The 24,793-nt window shown below is 35.9% G+C and overlaps 1 protein-coding gene across 4 annotated transcripts in view; it reads left to right on the top strand.

The window, feature by feature from the left end:
* INTU (inturned planar cell polarity protein) overlaps positions 1–22,347 on the top strand; it is a 76,345-nt gene extending 53,998 nt beyond the window's left edge. Inside the window, exons 10-16 of one of the 4 annotated variants that reach the window (XM_087437643.1) lie at positions 960–1,022; positions 1,800–2,021; positions 2,627–3,109; positions 4,663–4,760; positions 13,659–13,848; positions 16,530–16,687; positions 19,082–22,347. In XM_087437643.1, coding sequence (XP_087293769.1) covers positions 960–1,022; positions 1,800–2,021; positions 2,627–3,109; positions 4,663–4,760; positions 13,659–13,848; positions 16,530–16,687; positions 19,082–19,193 — 1,326 coding nt within the window. In that variant the 3' untranslated portion in view covers positions 19,194–22,347. The remainder of the gene's footprint in view (positions 1–959; positions 1,023–1,799; positions 2,022–2,626; positions 3,110–4,662; positions 4,761–13,658; positions 13,849–16,529; positions 16,688–19,081) is intronic. The other 3 variants (XR_015553831.1, XM_087437644.1, XM_087437645.1) reach the window with 3 other exon arrangements.
* Positions 22,348–24,793: the final 2,446 nt, after the last annotated feature.

The raw sequence follows: 24,793 nt of genomic DNA, 5'->3' as shown, positions 1-24,793 counted from the left end.
TATAAAAGTAATGCAGGCATATTGGGTAAAAATGCAAGCATGGGTTATTAAAAACAAATTTCCTCCCTTCTCATCCCTCTCCCTTGTTTCCATCCCCAGTTGTGACTGCTCTTACAGTTTAGAACATATTCTTCCAGACCTTTTCTCTACACATACATACCTGCATACAACCCAACACACATGTATATACATATATGTATATCATTGGGGTGCTATTTTTAACAAAAATTAGACCATAGTGAATATTTTGTGCTGTAGCTTGCATTCTTTCCTGAGCAGTATATCCTAAAAAGAAAGAACAGTATATCCTAAAAACTTTTGTGCCTGCTCATATAGATCAATCTTATTTTTTTAACAGCTGTATGATGTCCTGTGGTATGGACATACCTAATTTAGTCAACCATTCCTCCATTGTTGAACTTCACTTTATCTCCAATTTTTGCATATTACAAATAATTCTACTGTTAACCTTTTATACAAAAATCTTGATTCTCTTGTTTGAGTATTTCTGTAGATTTCTAGAAGTGGAATTACTCAAAGGGTATGTGTATTTAATGTTTTTACATACGACTCAGTTGTCCCCAAGTAGGTTGTACCAATTTGTACTTTCAAAAATAGTATATGGTAATATTAGATATTTTAGATGCTATATAGTAGAAGCTTTTTGTCTTGATAGATTTATTTTAATCCCTCTTGGGGTAACAAATCTTATGTTCTATTCTTAGATGTCTCTAATCAAGAGTATCTTATAAGAATAAAAAATAAGATTGTTATCAATCAAAAATAAATATGTACACAAATTATCTTTCACCCTAATCCCCTGTATTGATTTCTAAATATGGCACAATGAAAAGTTCAGTTACTAAAGAAGAGAATTGCCATTTTAACTGTTGTAGCTTAACTAGGATTTTATCGTTATAAAACAAAAAATATAAATCCACTGTGGTTTTTTCCCCCAGTCTGAGGATTACTATGACATGAGGCGGCTGTATACAATTTTAGGATCTTCTCTATTTTACAAGGTAAGTTGAAACTTGAAATTTTTTATAAATGTCCAGCTGCTATATGAACATACCTAAAGTAAATTTTCTCAAACGTTTACAAACATGAAAAATACATTTATCTCTTTTCCTCTGATTGTAGGTACCCTAAAATTAAGATCGTAAAACAAGACTTGGACCTACATATTTACAAATACAATAAATATTTCTGGTTTCATTACATTATAAAGCATTTGCAAACGTGTAAAAGAGAAATAATACTCAAGGAACTAAGTTGTAAGAAAGAAGAGCAATACTTTCTTGATTTGCTTTACAGTAGTGTGGTTTTTTCTTACATTCATGCATCTTTTTAGTAAATCTTCTGACATTAAGTAGTTGACTTCCATGCAAAGCAAATTAAGCATCAAATGAATTTAAGTATTTTCATTTTTCAAAAAGATTTTAAAACATATCTAGAAAGGAATCGGACAATACAGACTGGTACACAGTGAAAAGTAAGTCTCTCCCACCTCGGCTGCTGCTTCTCCACTTTCCATCTTCACTTCTTTTCTAACTTTGCCAAACCCCCAGGCTTATACTGCTCAGAGGTGATCTTGCTTTGTGCCAAAGTCTATCTGTTGTTGACTTAAGTTATCATAAATATTTGATCTCTAGCTGACCTCAGGAAAAAAACATTTATTTTTACTATGTCTTCATTTATTATATTTGAATAAGTACCTATAAAATTCTTAGAAATATATTATGCGATAATTGCCTTATATCACTAGTTGACTTTTGTTCTTTGTAATTGAATTCAAGGGTTATTTGGTATGCAGTCATTTACCTAAGGATGATCTTATTGACATTACTGTGTACTGTCGCCACTATTGCCTGCTGCCATTAGCAGCAAAACAAAGAATTGGTCAGTTGGTAATATGGAGAGAAGTATTTCCTTGTCATCACCTCCAGCCTTCTACAGACTCAAACACTGAAGTCTTTCAGGAACCTGAAGGGAGATATTTTTTGTTAATTGTTGGCTTGGTAAGTTTGCCTTGGCCTCTTTCTTGGGATTCTTTTTTTCCTTTTGCCATTTACTAAGTAAATACACAAACAAACATGATAATTTAAAATTATGATCATGTCAAATACCAGTATTCAAGAAAATGTTATATGTCCCTTATTCCTTTTCTTTTGTATCCATTTAATACTTGTGGGGAAATATTAATTAAACCCAGATAAGATTTTAGCAGGTTCTTAAGATCTTTTGTTCCCATTTCTATAGTGGTTTTATCCTCTGGTTTGTTTTGGGAAATAGAGGGGGACATGAAAAGAATCTAGAATCAGAATAAATGTGTGATTGTAAATGAAAGGACTTCCAATAATTGAGGCTCTTTGAAATCTACCTTAAAAAATGCCATGTGCCAAAAGTAGTGGGTGATGGTACATCAGAATAGGGCAATATGAGATTTGTTTTCAAGGGTGATCAAGAAGCATTGAGAATAACTAAGAGGGAAAGGGGAGCAAGGAGTTTTTAATAACCATCACATGATTATGCCATGTCTTTAGTATTCATAAATTTTTACATGCATATTATATATAAATATTTTCATGTAGCTAAACCTATATTAATAATTTTTTTATTGTAGAGACATTATATGTTATGTGTACTATTAGAAGCTGGAGGCTGTGCATCCAAAGCTGTTGGGAATCCTGGACCAGACTGTATATATGTGGATCAGGTCAAAACAGCTCTTCACCAGCTGGAAGGAGTAGATTCCCGCATAAATGAACGGCTAGCATCTTCTCCAAGCCCCTGTTTGTCTTGTGCTGACTGGTTCCTTGCTGGATCACATGAAAAATTAGATAGTTTGACAACCTCACCTATCCTCAGTATGCTCCAAGCTACTTCCAAAGTAGCAACCTCTCCAACATGCAGAAGAACTCTTTTTGGTGACTATTCCTTCAAGACACGTAAGCCCAGTCCTTCCCGAAACAGTGGAGGATCTGACAGTGGTTGTGAAGGTGGAGAAGGTGTTGGCCTGAGCACCTACGCTACACTGGATGCAGTACGGAAACAAAGAGACTCTCAGGGCTCTGATGGTTCAGAAGAAGGTGGGGCGTTGCTTAAGGTATGTGTTCTTTCAAGTGTGTACATTCTGGGAGCTAAGCTGTCTTTCCAGATCTTATTTTATAATTGCAAGAGAATTTTTAATGGCAGATCATTCTTCATTTGAACTGGTGGTTGTTTTAGTCACTGTTAGCAAACCAATGATTTAGAACCAAAAAGAGAAAGAAATATCAAGTCATAAAACAGTAGTCCCTTAACATCCAGGACATCTATTTGATACTCCTTAAAAGTAGGGAAACTCTAATCCTGATTTCCCTGTTCATCTCTTTCTTCTCTGTTCACAATGTTAACAGAGAACATCCTAGGTGTGGGGCATTCAGGGTGCTGATCTGACTAAATAGCCAATAAAATGTTCAGCAGAGGCAGCCCGGGTTCAGATCCCGGGTGCGTACCGACGCACGGCTTGTCAGGCCATGCTGTGGCGGCGTCCCACGTAAGGTGGAGGAAGATGGGCACGGATGTTGGCTCAGGGCCAGTCTTCCTCAGCAAATAAAAGAGGAGGATTGGCATGGATGTTAGCTCAGGGCTGATCTTCCTCACACAAAAAAAAAATGTTCAGCAGAAACAAAAAGAGAATCAGAAACTTAAAAATATATATGTGTGTGTGTGTGTGTGTGTGTTATTTTATTTTTTATGGATCTTTTTTTGTCTGCACCTCTGAAGGTGTAGTCTCCATACTCAAGAATTCAAAATGTGACTATAAAGCAGAGAATGTTCATTTTTCAGATTATGTATCATTTTTCCATGTTTTTTTCCATGAAAATACAATAACCCATCCAAATGATTATCAAAATAATCACCCTGGGAGGCTTTGTACTTATTCTAGTGATGCTGCTCTTTCAAAACATTTTTGGGACTTGTCACATGGGTGGAGGGAGGTGATGCCAGACAAGGCATAAAGAAGGAGGAGTCTGAGAAGGGGCACGAATAAAATATGAGATTCTGAGTGTCACGGCATAAATAACCATAGATTCGATCTCCTAATTCCAAACAATAGAGCACTCTGGGAGCCCTAAGTGGATGTATTTAGGAAGTAGTCACACTGGTACTGTACTCACTATCCCAGTCAGTGAAATTGGTAGGAAATATAGTTTAAGAGAATTTGGATAGATTTAAGAAGCCAGGAACAGCTCCTAAGAGGAACTGAATTAATCTCTAAGATTCAGCCATTCAACAAATGTTGATTGAACACCTACTATGAGCCGAGGGCCGTACTATACAAAGGAGATACAAAGATGAGTAAGACACAGCCCCTGCCTTTGAGGAGTGCAGAGTCTAGAGAAGGAGACAAGTATGCATACATATAATTGTAACAAAACTTGGTAATGGCTCTGGTAGGAGGTTTTCAGGGAGAACTATCATGTCCTGTGATACGGCCCTGGGGTCATTGTTAGCAAAGTATAAGCCAAGAGGTACAAGTTAGCATCGAAAATATTGAAGGGAAACAATGCAAAATGGTAAGTAGTTGTCTTAGAAGAGTTTAGTTTTTACATTATTTCTGCTGTTTAATTTCATTCTTAGATATAAACTGATCTACTTAACTGTATTTTTCAGGTCACTAAGAAGAAGTCTACTCTTCCAAATCCGTTTCATTTGGGGAACTTGAAAAAGGACCTTTCAGAAAAAGAATTGGAAATATATAACACAAAGAAGTAAGAAACTTGCTTATCATAGTCTTTTTCACTTAAACTCTGTGTCTTCGAGGAAATTTTATAATGAGAAAGTACTAATTCATAATATATGGAGATTTTATTCAAGAAATGTAATTATGATATATCTTACATATTAAAGGTAATATCTATGCTGTTTCTGTAATGTTTTTCATTACACATATAGGAAACATATTCATAAGAGATAAAAAACAAAGTAGGGGCTGGTCCAGTGGTATAGTGGTTAAGTTCATGTGCTCTGCTTCATCAGCCCAGGGTTCGCAGGTTCAGATCCTGGGCACGGGCCTAGCACCACTTCTCCAGCCATGCTGTGGCAGGTGTCCCACATATAAAGTAGAGGAAGATGGGCACGGATGTTAGCCCAGGGCCAATCTTCCTCAGCAAAAAGAGGAGGATTGGCAACAAATGTTAGCTTAGGGCTAATCTTCCTCACCAAAAAAAAAAAAAAAAACCATACAAAGCAATATTTCAAAATATGAAGGTCCCCCTTTATTTCTGTTCCACAGGTAACCTCCCTTGTCTGTGTCTAATTTTTAAATGAGAGTTTACTACTTTTAGACCCTAGTGGGTGCTGTGGTGGGCTGCTCAGATACTCCTTAGCCCGGGGTACTCATTCCCAGTGCTTGGGGGTGATGGCTGCTAATGGCTCACAGCGGAGGCCCTCCCTGGCCTTGCCCTACTTGGAAATTTATTGACTCAGCCAAGGTTACATACAACCGCTCCCTGGGAGCAGCCAACATCTAATGACTAATAGATAAGTGAGTACAAAGGCTTGGCCTAAATTCAAGACACCTCTAAAAGGCCATCCCAGCTTCAGAGTTCCCAGTAGTATCTGCTGAGGCCTGTGTTTCGACTTCAGTGAAGTTCAACTTCTCCCTCTGCTCAGTCCTGCTTCCTTCACGCTTCCCCCCACAGATATTGTTCCCAAGAGTACATCCTAATAAACTTCCTCCCTACATCTCTCCCTCTCAGAGTCTGGGTCCAGGGAACTGAGCCTATTAACACCCTTTTTAGAAAAGAGATAAAACCTCAAACTTACATTAAGTAGAGAATTTTGAAGTAAAAGGCACTGAGCGAGAGGAGCATGTTTAGCGACTTGAACTGTCTATAATTATTAAAATATGAAATGTTACATATTCACTTCTTGTTATTCAACTTTTATGTGATGACAAGCAAGTCTGCCTGAGCTTTGCCTAGTATTTAATTGCGATGTCATGTGTGGGATCAGTTAGTGTAACAAACTTAATTGCACACTTATATTTGTTCGTAGACGTGCACAAATAGAATTCACACAAAAAAAGAAGTTCAGAGCTACCACTTTCTTAATCATTGAAATATTTTTTAATAAGTTCATATATATATGTCACAGACTTGTCAAGAAAAGCCTTTTTTCTGAAGTCAGGGCAAAAACAAGTTAATTTGCATAAAATAATTCATTGGAAATCTATGTGTTAAAATTTGGTATTTAATGCTTTCAGATATGTTTAATTTTTTAATGGTTAAAAATGTTTTTTAAACAAAGAAATCTAAATCAAACCTTTTGTGGAACCCTTAAACACCTTCCTAAGATCCTAGTCTTCCATTTAATAAAAACTACCCCTCTGAAATTTTATTACCTCCATAATCTTATCTTTTTAAATGTGTGTGTTATTTTGGCCTAGAGTAAAAGGAAATTCCGTTTTCCAAGTTCAGTGGCTTAAACATAAATTCATATGTGATGTAAATCATAGGCTTTCCTATTTAAAAAGATGCTGCAAATGCATGTTTATTCTCTTTTTTAAAAAAGTTTTTTATCGAGGTAACATTGGTTTATAACATTATAAAATTTCAGGTATACATCATCATATTTCAACTTCTGTATAGATTACATTGTATTCACCAACAAAAGTCTAGTTTCCATTCATCACTGTACACATGTGCCCCTTTACCCCTTTCACCCTCCTCCCACTCCCTTTCCCCTCTGGTGACCACCAATCTGTTCTCTGTATCAATGTGTTTGTTTGTTTGCTTGTTTATCTTCCACGTATGAGTGAAATCATATGGTATTTGTCTGTATTTGTCAGACTTATTTCACATAGCCTGATACCCCCAAGTTTCCAGCATGTTTTTGAAAATAGCAAGATTTCATCCTTTTTATGGCTGAGTAGTATTCCATTGCATATATATATATACCACGTCTTCTTTGTTCATTCATTCGTCAATGAGCACTTAGGTTGTTTCCAAGTCTTGGCTATTGTGGATAATGCTGCAATGAACATAGGGGTGCATGTATCTTTTCAAATTAGTGTTTTCATGTTCTTTGGATAAATACCCAGAAGTGGAATAGCTGGATCATTATTCTCTTTATTGACATGGAAAGATGTTCTTACTCTGTAGTTAATTTAAAAAATATGATATAAAACTGTGTAATATATTATTCTAATTTGTATTTACATGTTTTTGTAAAATATATAATATATCAAAAATCATAATATACACAAAACATTTTATTGAGTAACTAAGTCCTATCCATTCTGCATTCTAATAATTCTTGATTCCATTCAACACCTAACGATGCTACCCTGGTTCAGGCTCCCATTCTCTCACTTGATTTTATTGCAGCAGTCTCCCAGCTCCCAGCCTACCCTGAATCCATTCTCTACTGCAGGAGTGACCTTCCTGAAAAACAGATCTGACTTTACTGCTTTCTTTTACAAATATTTTATCTTCCCATTGGATAATTGTTTGTTTGATGATTTTTAAACCTTCAGTTTATACACTGAGTGAGTTAATATACACTGAGTGAGTTTATGGTTTTTAAGAGCCAACATACTCATTGTGTTTTGGGGTTTTTTGGAGAGAAAATAAAAAATGATAACAAAAATGTTAGTTCTAAACCTCCCAAAAAGGAATCCTCTTAATAGCTCTTTTTTAAAGAATCATTTCTATTATGTACCTTTTCTTGAATTTGAAGACCTATGGATTAAAATGTATGTTTTAAATTATTTTCCTTTTTGAATAATCATAATTTCTCTTATCTTGATTATTTACATTTTTATTGATTGAAAAATACCAGCCACCAGTTGTTAATCAGCCAGTACCCTATGGAAAAGTATGAGAAAAATTTGTAGATGATCTCCTTCCCTGCCTACCCCTGGTCTTGAAAGAGAACCAAGGCCATAAGTCAGTAATAAGAAGTTGTTATTTTTTTTTTTTATCCTAACATTGGTTTGTAACATTATATAAACTTCAGGTGTACATCATTATATTTCGATTTCCGTGTAGATTATATCATATTCACCACCCAAAGACTAATTACAATCCATCACCATACACATGTGTCTAGTCATCTCTTTCACCCTTCTTCCTCCCCGCTTCCCCTCTGGTAACCACCAATCCAATCTCTGTCTCTATGTGTTTGTTTGTTCTTGTTGTTATCTTCTATTTATGAGTGAGATCATATGGTATTTGACTTTCTCCCTCTGACTTATTTCATTCAGCATAATACCCTCAAGGTCCATCCATGTTGTCACAAATGGAAAGACTTCATCCTTTTTTTATGGTTGCCTGGATTCCATTGTGTATATATATCACATCTTCTTTATCCATTCGTCCCTTGATGGGCACTTAGGTTACTTCCAAGTCTTGGCTATTGTGAATAACGCTGCAATGAACATAGGGATGCAAATATTTTTATGCAGTCGTGTTTTCATGTTCTTTGGATAAATACCCAGCAGTGGAATAGCTGGATCATATGGTAGTTCTATTCTTAACTTTTTCAGGAATCTCCATACTGTTTTCCATAGTGGCTGTACCAGTTTGCACTTCCACCAACAGTATATGAGAGTTCCCTTCTCTCCACATCCTCTCCAACACTTGTTGTTTCCTGTCTTGTTAATTATAGCCATTCTGACGGGAGTGAGGTGATATCTCATTGTAGTTTTGATTTGCATTACCCTAATAATTAGTGATGCTGAGCATCTTTTCATGTGCCTTTTGGCCATCTGTATGTCTTCTTTTTTTTAATTTTTTGTTTATTGCAGTACATTGGTTTATAACATTGTAAAAATTTCAGGTTTACATCATTATACTTCTATTTCTGCATAGATTACATCATGTTCACCACCAAAATACTAATTACAACCCATCACCACACACATATGCCAAATTATCCCCTTCACCCTCCTCCCTCCCCCTTCCCCTCTAGTAACCACCAATCCAATCTCTGTCCCTATGTGTTTGCTTATTGTTGTTATTATCTACTACTTAATGAAGGAAATCATACGGTATTTGACCTTCTCCCTCTGACTTATTTCACTTTGCATCATACCCTCAATGTCCATCCATGTTGTCACAAATGGCTGGATTTCATCGTTTCTTATGGCTGAGTAGTATTCCATTGTGTATATATACCACAGCTTCTTTATCCATTCGTCCCTTGATGGGCACTTAGGTTGCTTCCAAGTCTTGGCTATTGTGAATAACGCTGCAATGAACACAGGGGTGCATGTACCTTTACAAATTGGTGTTTTCAAGTTCTTTGGATAAATACCCAGCAGTGGAATAGCTGGATCATATGCTAGATCATATGTATGTCTTCTTTGGAGAAATGTCTGTTCAGATCTTTTGCCCATTTTTTTAATTGGGTTGTTAGTTTTTTTGTTGTTGAGATGTATGAGTTCTTTATATATTTTGGATATTAACCCCTTATCAGATATATGGTTTGCAAATATCTTCTCCCAATTGTTAGGTTCTCTTTTCCTTTTGTTGATGGTTTCCTTTGCTGTGCAGAAGTTTTTTAGTCTGATGTAGTCCCATTTGTTTATTTTTTCTATTGTTTCCCTTGCCCAGTCAGATACAGTACTTGAAAATTTGCTGCTAAGAGCAATGTCGAAGAGCATACTGCCTGTGTTTCCTCTAGAATTTTCATGGTTTCAGGTCTTACATTTAAGTCTTTAATCCATTTTGAGTTAATTTTTGTGTATGGTGTAAGATAATGATCTACTTTCATTCTTTTGCTTGTGGTTGTCCAGTTTTCCCAACACCATTTATTGAATTGAAGAGACATTCCTTTCTCCATTGTGTGTTCTTGGTTGCCTTGTCGAAAATTAGCTGTCCATAGATGTGTGGGTTTATTTCTGGGCTCTTGATTCTGTTCCATTGATCTGTGTGTCTGTTTTTGTGCCAACACCATTCTGTTTTCGTTACCATAGATTTGTAGTATATTTTGAAGTCAGGGAGTGTGATGCCTCTAGCTTTGTTCTTTTTTCTCAGGATTCCTTTGGCAATTCAGGGTCTTTTCTTGTTCCATAGAAATTTTAGGATTCTTTATTCTATTTCTGTGAAAAATGTCATTGGAACTTTGATAGGGATTGCATTGAATCTGTAGATTGCTTTAGGAAGTATGGACATCTTAACTATGTTAATTCTTCCAATCCAAGAGCACAGAATATCTTTCCATTTCTTTGTGTCTTCTTCTATTTCTTTCAACAATGTTTTATAGTTTTCAGTGTACAGGTCTTTCACCTCTGGTTAAATTTATTCCTAGGTATTTTATTCTTTTTGTTGCAATTATAAATGGGATTCTATTCTTAATTTCTCTTTCTGCTACTTCATCTTTAGTGTATAGAAACTCAACTGATTTTTGTATATTGATTTTGTATCCTGCAACTTTGCCATGTTCATTTATTACTTCTAAAAGTTTTTTGGTGGATTCTTTAGGGCTTTCTATATATAAAGCTATGATATCTGCAAATAGTGACAGTTTCACTTCTTCCTTTCCAATTTGGATCCCTTTTTTTTTCTTTTTTTTGCCTGATTGCTCTGGCTGTGATTTCCAATACTGTGTTAAATAAGAGGGGTGAATGTAGGCATCCTTGTCTGGTTCCTGTTGTTAAAGGGATAGCTTCCAGTGTTTCTCCATTGAGAATGATGTTAGCTGTGGGTTTGTCATATATGGCCTTTACTATGTTGAGGTACTTTCCTTCTATACCCATTTTATTCAGAGTTTTTATCATAAATGGATGCTGTATCTTGTCAAATGCTTTCTCTGCATCTATTGAGATGATCATGTGATTTTTATTCTTCATTTTGTTAATGTGGTGCATCACATTGATTGACTTGCAGATGTTGAACCATCCTTGCATACCTGGAATAAATCCCACTCGATCATGGTGTATGATCTTTTTAATGTATTGTTGTTTTCAATTTGCTAGTATTTTGTTGAGGATTTTTGCATCAATGTTCATCAGTGATATTGGCCTATAATTTTCTTTTTTTGTGTTACTCTTTTCTGGTTTTGGTATCAGGGTAATGCTGGCCTCATAGAATGAGTTAGAAAGCTTCCCCCCCTCCTCAATTTTTTGGAAGAGTTTGAGAAGGATAGGTATTAAGTCTTCTTTGAATGTTTGGGAGAATTTGCCAGGGAAGACATCTGTTTCTGGACTTTTATATTTTGGGAGGTTTTTGATTACTAAGGTTTCGATCTCCTTACTGGTGACTGGTCTATTCAAATTCTCTGTTTCTTTATGATTCAGTTTTAGAAGGTTGTATGATTCTAAGAATTTATCCGTTTCTTCTAGATTATCCAATTTGTTGGCATATAGCTTTTTGTAGTGTTCTTTGAAATCTTTTGTATTTCTGAAGTGTCCATTGTAATTTCTCCTCTTTCGTTTCTGATTTTATTTGAGACTTCTCTCTTTTTTTCTTGGTGAGTCTAGCTAAAGGTTTGTCAATTTTGTTAATGTTTTCAAAGAACCAGCTCTTCATTTCATTGATTTTTTTCTATTCTTTTTTTAGTCTCCATTTCATTTATTTCTGCTCTGATTTTTATTATATCCTTCCTTCTACTGATTTTGGGCTTTGTTTGTTCTTTTTCCAGTTCCTTTAGGTGAACTGTTAGATTGTTTATTTGATATTTTTCTTGTTTGTTGAGGTAGGCCTGTATTGCTATAAACTTCTCTCTTAGAACTGCTTTTGTTGTATTCCATAAATTTTGGCATGTCATATTTTCATTTGTCTCTAGGTATTTTTTTATTTCTCCTTTGGTTTCTTCATTGACCCAAGTGTTGTTCAGTAGCATTTTGTTTAATCTCCACATATTTGTGGCTTTTCCAATTTTCTTCCTGTAGTTGATTTCTAGTTTCATACTGTTGTGGTCAGAAAAGATGCGTGGTATTATTTCAGTCTTCCTTAATTTATTGAGACTTTTTTTATGGCCTAATACGTGATCTATCCTCGAGAATGTTCCATGTGCATTTGAAAAGAATGTGTATTCTGTGGTTTTTGGATGGAATGTTCTATATATATCTACTAAGTCCATCTGGTCTAATGTGTCATTTAAGACCAATGTTTCCTTATTGATCTTCTGTTTGGATGATCTATCCATTGGTGTAAGTGGAGTGTTAAAGTCCCCTAATATTCTTGTGTTGCTCTTTCTCCTTTTATGTCTGTTAATAATTGCTTTATATATTTAGGTGTTCCTATGTTTGGTGCATACATATTTACAAGTGTTATATCCTCTTGTTGGATTGTTCCCTTGATCATTATGTAGTCCCCTTCTTTGTCTCTTTATTGCAGTTTTTTGCTTTAAAGTCTATTTTCTCTAAGTATTGCTACCCTATCTTTCTTTTCATTGCCATTTGCATGGAGTATCTTTTTCCATCCAGAAGAAGTTATTCTGATCATGCTACCTAATTCACAGTTTAACAGGAATTTAACTAGCATAGATGATTAAGACAGTATCTAGCCAGAGAGCTGAAATATGCCTTTTCTTTGACTCTGTACTTATAGCTGAAAAAAAAAAATCAACTAAAGGAATTTTTTAATATAGACAATGGAATTAGAATGGGGCAGCTTGAGTGTCTGAGATGCAGATGGGGAACTGATGTCCATATATTTAAAGATTACCAAATCAGAAGTCAGCAGTGGAGAGGAAAAAGCAAGGTATAGTGGAGCAAGCTTCAGAGTCAGCTAAGCTCTGCCACTTGGCCATGGGACCTCAAGCAGGTTAATCCAAGTCCTTTGAACATTGATTTCCTCATGGTTAAAATGAAGAGAGCAATATTGACTACCTTGCAGGGTCATTATGAGAATTAAGACGAAGGTATTTTAAAGCACCTACCCTGGCATATAGAAGGCATTCAGTATATGATTATTATTATTATTTTGTTGTTGCTATTATAGTTGTTCTTTAGCTCTTCTTACTACTGGTAGAAATAAGCAGTATTGATGTGTTCTTTGGCCTGTCTGAGACCTAAATAGGGGAAGAAAAGATGGAGAAGAAGAATGAAGAAAGGAGAATAGTAAAGGATCATAGGAGAGAAGGAAGACTGTAATGATGAGAAGTAGTAGAATGCTAATAGTAATTGCTGTGGGATTTTAGAATATTAACCCAGCTCAGCAGTTGGTGATAATAATTTTATTTTTCTTCGGGATCATCAGTTTGACTATCATGGTAAAAGACTTTAATGCTACTAACTTAAATGTGTTTAGTTTGTTGGAAGGTGTTTTTATATGTGGTCCACCCTAGACTGATACCTTGTTTGTAGCTTGTAGATATCTAGACCAGACATGGGCTGAGTTATTCATTACCAACCATGGAAAAACAGGGTTTTAGCCAATTGGGGTTGGTTAGCAAAGGGATGATTAAGTTACTTGCAAATGAATTGGTGTTTGTTTATCCTTGCATAACATGTAGTATTTGCCTCCATAAGGGAGTTAATAACCCCTCTAGCCTGTACTTCAGTCAAGGAGGAAGAAGAAATTAAATGTTTGGCCTAGTTTCCCTTCCCTAATTACACTCCTAATATTATATTGTACATAAAAGCTTATTAGGAGTCTACAAGATTCAAAATGAAAGAATGTTTTTAAGTTTACTTAAATATCTTTTTTCTTTTCAAGATTGACATCTGGTCCTGAGAACACACTTTTCCACTATGTTGCCTTAGAAACAGTGCAAGGGATCTTTATTACCCCTACCCACGAAGAGGTGGCACAGCTAAGCGGCTCTCTCCACCCTCAGCTAATAAAGAATTTCCATCAGTGTTGTCTCTCCATTCGTGCAATTTTCCAGCAGACATTGGTGGAAGAGGTAGGGCACTGCTATAAATATAGTTTTCTGCCAGTTTCTTTTCCAGGTCTCTAAATATTCTCTCTAAAAGTTTTTTAATCAATATGTCCAGCAGTGACTGTTTTCATTTAAATTTTTTTTAACGGTCACCCAATCTAACTTGAGTGCCAAAAGGATTATACTCACAGTACTTAACTTCAAACCTTTGTTTCGTAATACTGAGTTTGATGTCTTGGATTACTATTTCAGGAAATGGTGGACCTGTGTTTTTCTATAGCAAAGTAGAATATAGTATTTTTTTATGTAAATTAGCCTTCCATGTTTGATATCTGTGACTCAACCATTATTTGGACAGTAATATCTACTATTTGGTAACTCTGATAATTCTTTAAGTATCCAACCAGCAGTATAAGGTATTTTGGAACATAATGAGGTAAAGTACAGCAATAGACACAATACTGTTGCAAATGTTTTAGTCACTTGGTTGGTTGCTTAATTGCTTTTCAATGCAGAATGAAGTTTCATTTAATATTCTACCTTCTGGTAGTAATGTTGTATATAATTAAAATATCAATTAGATTGTTTTATTGGCAGGGAAAGGTAAGTGTTGACTTCTTGAAAAGGATAAACATACAGAAGTTTACTTGTGACTGGTCAAACGTCGTACAGTCGAAAAACCTCTCTGAGGATGACTGTAATGTGTATAGCAACACATGTGTTAAGGATGCTAAATTTGTGAAGAACTTGAGTTTAACATTGAGCTATGAATAAGGAATCCTAGACTGAGCCTAGACTCTTCCTATTTCTTCAGCTATAAAGTGAGTGGGCTGAATTATATCATCTCTTAGGACTCATTCAGCAGTAAAATTCTGTGTCTTATAGGATTTCTTCCTTGAACTATCAGAAATTGGTGTTCACCAGAATGTGATGTTTGACTATGTTTACCTATGTGCTTTGCATTCTTATGCTTCTCCTTTCCTATTGAACATAACTGATAGATTCTACAAGGGACTATTTCATTAACTTATTCAGTAATATTTAGTAATGTAAATTAGCCTTTCCCATATTATTTAAATATTGAGGTACCTACTATGCACCAGACACTATTCTAAGTGCCGTGGATACAGCAGTGAATAAAACAAAGTCCCTTTCCTCATGAAGCCTGTCTTCTAACAGGGGAGACTAATGAATCAGCAAGTAGTGTAATATGTCAGATAGGATAAGTTTCAAGAGGAATGAGCAAACAAGGAAAGGGTGAGAAGTGGGGGTTACTATTTTAAAAGATCTCTTTGATCATGTCAAGTAATATTTGAACAGAGACCTGAATAAAGTGAGGGAGCAAGCCATGTGGCAGATCTGGAGGCAGAGCTTCCAGACAGAGGGAATAGCAAGAGCAAAGCCACAGAGGAAGTTGTGGCTGAAAGCACTAGAACAGACTGCCTGGGGAGGAGAGTGGTAGGAGTTGAGATGGTGTAGGCAGCAGGGCCAGATCATGCATGGCCTGATAGACTTCAGGACGTTGGGCTTTGTTATGAAGGGGATGGGAGGTTCTTGGACAGTTCTGACCAGAACAGGGACATGATCTTTAGTTTTTGAAAGGGTCTCTCAGGCTACTGTGGGAAGAACAGGCAATGTAGGTTAGCAAGGGTGGAGGCAGGGACAGTTAGGAGGCTATGGAAATTCTCAAAGCAAGAATTGGTAGTGGCTTCTGGAGACTGGATATATTTTGGAAGGTGAGCCAAAAGGATTTGTTGATGGATTAGATGAAGATTATGAGAGAAAGAGAAGAATCTAGGATCACTCCACTGTTTTGGCCTGAGCCTTACAAAAGGTCTTTATATTCCAAATGAATTACTGTTTTGCTAATGATTTAATCAATGGGAAATTTAGAGAGTATACATCAGAGGAGAAACAATACTGCTTTAAGTGTAAGTATTTTAAGTATATTACAAAATCATCTATTCATTTAGTAACCTACTCATTAGTAATCTATTCATTAAGTACCTACTATGTACCAGGCACTGCTGCTTTCAGAAAATACAAAGATGACTAGAATAGTATATCGTCTTTGTCCTGGAAAAAAGCTTATAATGCACTGGGGAAGATGGACCTATAAACTGCTTATATGATATAATGTAAATTCTAATAACATATGGCTGTGAACAAAATGTTTCCTGGGAGAGTCAAGGCACACTTTATCCATGACGTCTCCTTTAGAAGATGGTATTTAAAGTAAGAAGGAGGAAGAGTAGAAATGTTGCTACAGGTAAGGAGAAGAATGTCGCTGCAGAAACTTAAGTATGAGGATCAGCCAATTCAAATCTATATGTGAGGGCCGGCCCCATGGCTTAGCGGTTAAGTGCGCGCGCTCCGCTACTGGTGGCTGGGTTCGGATCCCGGGCGCGTACCGACGCACTGCTTCTCCGGCCATGCTGAGGCCGCGTCCCACATACAGCAACTACAAGGATGTGCAACTATGACATACAACCATCTACTGGGGCTTTGGGGGGAAAAAAAGGAGGAGGATTGGCAATAGATGTTAGCTCAGAGCCCGTCTTCCTCAGCAAAAAGAGGAGGATTAGCATGGATGTTAGCTCAGGGCTGATCTTCCTCACAAAAAAAAAAAAAAATCTATATGTTAAAACATTTTAAATTAACACTATTAATACTAGTTAATACTAATAATACCTATGAAATTACAGAAAAAGAAAGCACGAAATGGTGGAGATCAATCAGGTTCTACAAATTCAGTGTCTTCTCTTAGCCCTGTGAGAGAACATGGTGTGTTGTTTGAGTGCTCACCTGAAAACTGGGCTGATCAGAGAAAAGCACCCCCAGTCATGGCTTACTGGGTAGTAGGGTAAGTGGGAAAAAAGTATTTGAAAGTGAAGTAAAATGTTAGAAAAGTGGTAAAGGAGATAAACTTTAAGATGTAGGCATGGAATGATTAATCTAACTATAATATTTTAATATATTTTAGAATTTTATTTGCTATCTCCTTTAAATTCCTCCCAAGTCTTTTTCTATTTAAAAAAAAAGGTTATTCAGTTATCTCACAAAATTATATTAGTAATACACTAAAAGATAATGATACCACAATTTTACTGCTATTTCCTTCCTTCCATGCCTACTTCCTTCCTTTCTTCCCTCTCCTCTCCTTTCTTTCCCTCTTCTCTTCCCCTCTCCTCTCCCTGCTGACCCCTGCCAACTACAAGACTTTGCCTGCCCTGGCCCCTGCCCACCTCTCTGTTTCCACCTCCTGTCACCCTCCTCCATCCACTGTGCACAGCCACATTGGCACCAATCCAGTCTTGTTCTTGCTATTCCTTCTGTGTGGAATGTTCTACCTCTCAACCTTTGCATGTCTGGCTCCTTGATATTCAGACCAGTGCTAACAGGTCATCTCTTCAGAGAAAGAATTCATGATCTCTTTCCCACATTAGTTATTCTCTATTATGTCACCCCTTTATTGTTTATTTTCTTGTTTGTTTATGGTCTTTCCCTCACTAGAATGTCAGCTTTATGAGCTCAGGAATCATATCTGTCTTATCCACCACTGCTACGTGTAACAGCACCGGACACATAGTCACACTTGATAAATATGTAACCATTTAGTAAATGGAAATGTGCTTGGCAAAATGTGGTGGTGGGTGGGTGGTATAGCAAACACAAAGATAAAGTCACAATTGTTGCACCTAATGGTCTTACGTCTAGCAGAAGAAATCTGAAATATGCTCAAATATCTATATATTTATGGATTTATATTATATGGATATATGTAGATATCTATATAGATAAATAGATATAGAGAGATAGATAGATGTACATATATAATAAATTAGTTGATACAACGAAATGCTATGGGAATTCTGAGGAAGGGGGAAAAATCTAAGCTGGGATTACAAAGAAAGGCTTAGAGATTCCATTTGATCTGGTTTAGAAAATGAATTGGGTTTGGATAGAACATTCTTAAAAAAGGATGAGATGAACAAAGACCCAAACAAGAGAAATCATAAGGCATAGCAGTGAGTAGACTGGTTTGCCAGGATGGTAAAGGAATGACATATACAAAGATAAAGTGAAAGATCAAGCTGGAAAGTTAAGTCAGGACCACCAGAGAGAGCCTTCAATTCCTAAGGAATTGAATATTGAGGGAAATATTGAGCCACTGAGGGTTCTTTGAGTAGGGTAAAGAATTGGTGGAGGAAGGGGCACAGAGTTAGGTGAGACTAATGTTACTGGACATCTACCATGTAGTCTGAAACTGTATGACAAACGCTTTACAAATATCCAAAGCAGTAATTCCCATATGCTAGTCCATGGGGTTTAGAATCACCTGAGTCACTTGTTAAAATCAGAGATGCCTGTGCCCCACCCCAGACCTACTGAACCAGAATTTATGGGAGGAGGACTCTGCGTTTTTAGTAAACTCCCTTGTGATTCTGATGTGTAATCAGCCAAGCTTTGGAGCATCAGCATAAGCTCAATTCCATGTAGTGTGATTAGAGCTATGCTATTGAAAGATTAAGCTGGGAGCAGCAAGTGGAATGGTGTGGACACAAGAGAGAATAGAGATAAGAAGAATAGTTAGGCACACACGCAGGTGTGCAGTGGAGCCTTAACTACATTCACAACAACTGGAATAGAATCAAGAGGTGTTGCATTACGATGATGCAGATCTGTGTAGAATACAGAAATTTAAAGAAATCAGGCAGAACTACCCCTGATTTAAGTATTTTGATTTATATACATTAGTATTGATTATTTAATCAATCTGTTTAGATTAAAATTTTAACTCTTCAAGAAAACCAAATAAAATTTCAATGTTAATCCCAATTCAATACTATCTACTAAAAAGAACTATCATATATTTAATATTTTAATAGTAATTAACCTTTAGAAAGTAAATGGCAATGTTTAGTAACTATTGTACTTAAAATGGTGGTAACACCATTGGCTTTATTGTAATAATAATGGCTGAATTTAATATTTAAAAACTGAGGGATGTGGTAATACATGTTGATAAAGTAGGTTTTTTTACAACCTGAAAAAATAAAAATAATTGAGCTAAGGCATATATTATTTATTTAAAAGTAAACCTAGCTGCATTTCCCCCAACTATAGATTTAGATTAGTGGTTTTTGAATTTACTACTGATTCTCTCAGAAACAGAAAAAATAAAATAAATTGAAAGGTTGGTTTTTTTCCTTTGTTCTTTGAATTTCTGAAATGAGTGTGTTCTTTTCCTCTACAGGAGACTTTTTCTTCATCCCAAACTTCAGGAACTTTACGTCTGTTTTCATGACTCAGTCACAGAAATTGCCATCGAAATGGCTTTCAAATTATTCTTTGGATTAACCTTGTAGTTGTGTTTTCTTGATGTACAGCAACACTGTGCCTGGAGCATTGAGAAGTGGTAGAATTGCTGAAATCCATACACAAAGAGAGAAGGTTTAGTTTCTCTTCACTGTTCAGTATTGAACATAATATTGTTAAATATTGAGATGACACGCTGTTGGATTTGGTGCACTAAATCTTTTGTAGTATTGTGAGGCTTTTGAAAAGATAATTGATCAAAATATGAAGAAAGGATTGTTAACTTATTTCCATTGTGGTATATAACATTAATTTATTGACTAGTTTGAAATAATGTGAAGTGTTTTATATAAAATTCACATAGGAAATATTTATCTTGGAAAAATGCTCAATTCATTGTGTATTTTTCTCAAAACCAATATTGTATCTGGTGCAAGAATGATGAAATAGGGAGGACGTGACCAGGTTCTGTAACTAATTAGTGCTGTGACCATGAGCAAGTCTTTTGTACCTCTCTGAGGTCAGAGTTCTGTACAAATGAGACGATTGCATTGAGGTTTCTAAAGTCTCTCTTAAGTAAAATGTGCATTTTTTTTTTCCTCTTGCCTGTTGGTCAGTACCTAAATTTGTCATGTCCAAGTACTGCTTCCTTATTAGATCAAATACTTTTTAAGTATTTTAGTAGATACCTCACTGTAGAGGAAGAGTGGAGGAATGAAAATTAAACTTATTTTTTTATTTGTTTCATTTCCTTTACTCTTTCAGGTCAGCTCTGTTTCGAGTAGGATATATTTTTTAAACTAGTTGTCCATAAACTTTCATTGTTTTTCTTTTTGTTAAACTATATTCAGGCATACACACACATTTTATACAGTTCATGAATTTCAGGAAAGCTGTATGTAAATTTTTTTAATCATGTTAAAAACACTGAAAAAGTTGGCTAAAGAAATCCTATGGTGACTTCCTTTGTTAAATACTAATTTTTGCCTTATAAATATGAATAATTATGTATTGGGTTTTCCCAAAAGGAGATGCTTTAATGGGCAATAATTTACTTGAACTTTAGTAGAGAAAGAAAACTAATGGGATGAGAATTTTCTTTGGCTGTGAGAATTTGGTGGATTGAGAGGAAGGAAGAACATAACAAATACTGCATTTTTAATTGACATTTACCAGTGGATCCTCCTGAAGTCTCCGATGCCCCAAGACTTTACAATACTGGGTTCTTTCTTCAGGACTTAAGCTTTAGAAGGCAAATTATGCCAGCACATCCCAAGCCAGTCTCTGCATTTCCCCCACTTCAAACATGAGCCCTCCAGCTTAGTCAGAACTAACTGCAAAACATAGTGGGTGCACCATTTGAAACATTTGGTTTTAGAAACACCATTATCCATCTGTCATCAGTTTAAGAGGTTTTCACCCAGGCATTTAAGATGCAGACCACTGTTATTAGTCCTCTTAGTGACTCATGGGCCTTAATTTTGGCATTCAAAGCAGGGCAAGAAACCTTGGTTCTTGAAATGTGAAAAATGCTTGAAATAGCCTCCCCTTAAGATCACAACGTTGGTCAAATGGTAGACACTTTACTACTGTCTTAGGACTGCTTGTGTACATACAGTCATGCGCCACATAACGTTTTGGTCAGTGACAAACTACATATACAATGGTGGTCCCATAAGATTAGTACCATATAGCCTAGGTGTGTAGTAGGGTATACCATCTAGGTTTGTGTAGTACACTCTATGATGTTTGCACAATGACAAAATCGCCTAATGATGAATTTTTTTCACAATGTATCCCTGTGGTTAAGCAACGCCTGACTGTATATACAGGGTATTAAGGCACTTTGTTTAAAAAGTATTTATTATCTCCCGAAACACCATGAGCTATTTTTAATACTGAGAATTATTAATAAATGCAGCTATTGATCAACTCAGATTTTCAAACAGACTAAGAACTAAGACTTGGGGTTTTATCATAGAGGACTTTTTTTGTTTCATTTAATGAAATTTTGGTCTTTTGAACTGCTTTCCCCGTGTCAAGGAATCATGAGACCACTGCTCAATAACTGAAATAAAAAGTTATTTTTGTAGCAGACTACTAATCTTAATAAGGGGAAAATCATTTGCTGTATTGTAGATGTATACTGTAATGTCCATGTTGCAGAGACACTGCAGTTTAAAGAAATAAAACCAAACATTATCTTGGTTTTCATCTCTAAATGGATATTGAAGTAAGCATTGTAAGTAAGAATTGTAAGTAAACTTACCTGCCAGTTTTTCCAAATATGTTCAGATTCACATCTGAAAGTAGATCAGTCTCATTATTGGACAATGTGTCTATCTGCCACTTTATTAAATAAAGGGGGACAAAGTGATGGTGCAGATACTCCAGAGGTATGCATTAGCAGATACAGAAACATCCAAGTTGGATTTTATTAGCATCCTGCAAATGTTCCCTTTCACCAAAGACTATTAATGCAAACAATTATATAACTACCATTTATAAAAATATCAAGTACTGTCTTATCACCATCATATATTTTTTAGCCCCCAAAATTACATTTTAGATTCCAGCCCCCGCCCTTCTCCCTCCCTCCCCTTTTTTTTGTCAGATTAGAGAAGTGTACTCAGCAAGGGAGAGTTTCTTATTTGTGCCAAGGGACTGATGATGATGCTTACCAGCAAGATAGTAAATTTGCCATGGCTGCTTTTTTATATTTCTAATACAAATGGGAAAATCTGTGAAACCAATTTACTAGGTTTGTCTGCTTTGAATATTCTTGAAAATAATATTATGAATAATTATTTGTTGTCTGTGTGAGTTCCCTCTAAATAGTGCCTGGCACATGTTAGGGGCTCTAAAAGTGTTAGCTACTACTGCTACCACCATGTATTATTATTATTGTTAAATATCCATTGGTTGAAAACCAAGGAGTCAGCTAAATCATACCTGCTTCTGTACAAAATGTTGGACAGAAGCTGAGAAAAAGTATTCAGCACTAAACACTTTTGAGAACAAGCAATTATACTTTGGATATTTTAAAATATATTATTAAATGTTACTAAGACATTAATCTATACACTAAACTGTGTGAAAATAATTTAATTTTGTAGAGTTGTATTTCTATATTCTATATAATGGAAGCTATTTTTATAAAATATCGATAGTTTTTAATAAAGATGGTTTGGAAGTTTGTTTGCAGTTGTGTTGCCTTTTCATGCATTTGTCCAACAAATATTTATTGAATTTCTACTCTGTGCCAAGCACTGTTCTGGATGCCAGGGTACAACACCGAACCAAATAGCTAAAAATTCCTGCCCTCACGGAGCTTATGTTCCAGTGGGAGAGGCAGACCACAAATAAGTAAAATATGTTGATAAAAACTACAAGGAAAAAAAAAGTGAAACAAGAAAAGGGGATATGAAGTGTGGGAGAGAGGGTGGCCAGGGAAAGGGTTGCTGAGGTGACCCCAGACCTGAAGTGAGGAGACTAACCAGGCTGATTTCTAAGGAAAGCCAAGTGAACAGCACAAAGGCCCTGAGATTCCATCTTTTAATATCAATGTAGAAATCACTAGAACTTTTTTGTTCCCTAAATCAGTAAATAAAATGCAATGCAGCAAGTTAAATGTTTATTTTCAGCTCAGTCTATTGAAAATAGCTGATTCAAAGCTCTTAATAAGGTAAAAAGCTACAATTCTAAGTACTTTCACTTTTGCTGTCTTCTATCAATGAATACATGTCAGAAATAAGCCTGAGGATATCATAAAGGAATATGCTATAAACATTGTCTACTGTAGAGTCAAATGTAGGGGGCAGGGAGGAAGGAAGACAAGAAAGGAAGGAAGAGAAAATTGCCAGGGGAGCAGCAGAACACTTGCTTTTCTGTCCTTGGAAATACTTATGTTCCCTGTGACCAGAGATGGTTCCTTTGACCTCTCTTGGCACCTTAAAAAGAAAGTCTTGCCTGGAGTGTGATACAAGTAATCCTCCCCTTAAATTTCTCCCGGTGTGCTTGTTAGTGCTTCAAACTTCCTTAAAGGAGACTGAAACCTTTCATTTTTCATATTTTTGTAGATACAATGCCAGTCATTTCTTGAATTTGCAATGGATTTCTCACAGGATTTTGAAGTCAATGCAATGTGAAGACTTTAAAATTTTTTAAGCCTAGAAATAATGATTATTAACACAATTGCTTCAGAAAGATTAATCTGGCAGCAGCATGTACAATGGAGGAGATTCGGGCTGGAAAACCAGTTAAGAGTCGAATAAGCTGCTATGGAAAGGAAGGTAGCACCAAACATGGTGCCAGTAGGACTTGGCAACTGGTTTTATACGAGGTAATCAAAATATTAACAAAATTCCTGCTCTGGAATCCTTCTGGCCTAAATATTTGGTTTTGTACTAATGACAACTAGTATCAAAAGCATTACAACACACGTAAGATAATAAAGGAAAAATTGGAAGCTAAAGTTCAAAAAAGTCAATAACTCATCTCCTATTTTATAGATGTGTTTCAAGACTCTGCAGGTCCCACAGAGGAAGAGATAAGAAGGAATCTCCATTTATTAGAAACCATCAAACAAGCTATAAAAAGGAATCAGGAATATATTACATGCTACTATAGAGGGATCCCCAGGATACATGAAGTGAAAAAGTGAAGTAGAAGAAAATAGGGACAGACAACATGTGCAGGATAGATGTACATCTACTGAGTATTATTGCCCAAAGAAGTCAAACCTAAATCTGATGCGCCTCCAGATGAGTTCTCAAAGTGTGTTATGAGGGAGCCACAGATGTCACCAAGACCCTATCCTGGACTCTATGACGTTAAAACTTTTCTTAATACTAAAGATATTATTTGCCTGTTTTACTCTCGTCTCAGTAGACAGTGGAGTTTTCCACTGCTACACAATGTGTGATAATGCAACAGACTGAGTGCAAAAGCAGTCATGTAAATCCACCTGTCTTTTATTAAGCCACACATTAAAGAGATTTTCAGAAATATAAAACATCACTATTCTCAATACATTTTTGTTTGTTTTGGATAATAGTTAAAATGTTATTTATGTAATGGATTTATTATTTTAAAGGAATTAATATTTTTAAATTATCTGTTTCACTTTCTAAAACAGTAAATATATATAACAAAAAAGAAGCTTCTTTGTGGTCTTGAATAATTTTTAAGAGTGAAAAGGGGTCCTAAAATCAAAAAGGTTGTGAACCACTGTTCTAGAATAGGTCATTGGTTCTCAACCCTGCACATCAGAATTCCCTAAGCCCAAGCATTAGTAAAACAAAACAAAACACTCCCGGTCTCCTTTGAATGTGCAGTCCGGATTGAGAACCACTGCTCTACACAGAATTACCAATTTAAATAAAATACAGGAGAAAGAGGAACATGTTGAATTAGGCCATGGGGGTGCAATCCGCAAAACCAGACAGTGGGATAGTGCCTAGACAAACGACCCCTGGTAAAGTAACAGAGCAGAAATTAAAGTGATTTCTACCAGAAAAAGGAAGGAATCCTGGGAACTAGAACTAAATTCAGTTAATCCCAAACTGTTGGTTTACTGCTCTGTTCTAGTTTTGGCTGCTAAATATCCTTATAGAGAACGGGCTTTCTCAAGTCTCTTGCCGCATCTTCC

This window comes from Ceratotherium simum, chromosome 12 (genome assembly GCF_057802395.1).
Source record: "Ceratotherium simum simum isolate JZ-2026a chromosome 12, ASM5780239v1, whole genome shotgun sequence".
NCBI classification, from domain to species: Eukaryota; Metazoa; Chordata; class Mammalia; order Perissodactyla; family Rhinocerotidae; genus Ceratotherium; species Ceratotherium simum.
Note: the sequence above shows the minus strand (reverse complement) of the source record. Positions and strands in the feature narration are given on the sequence as shown.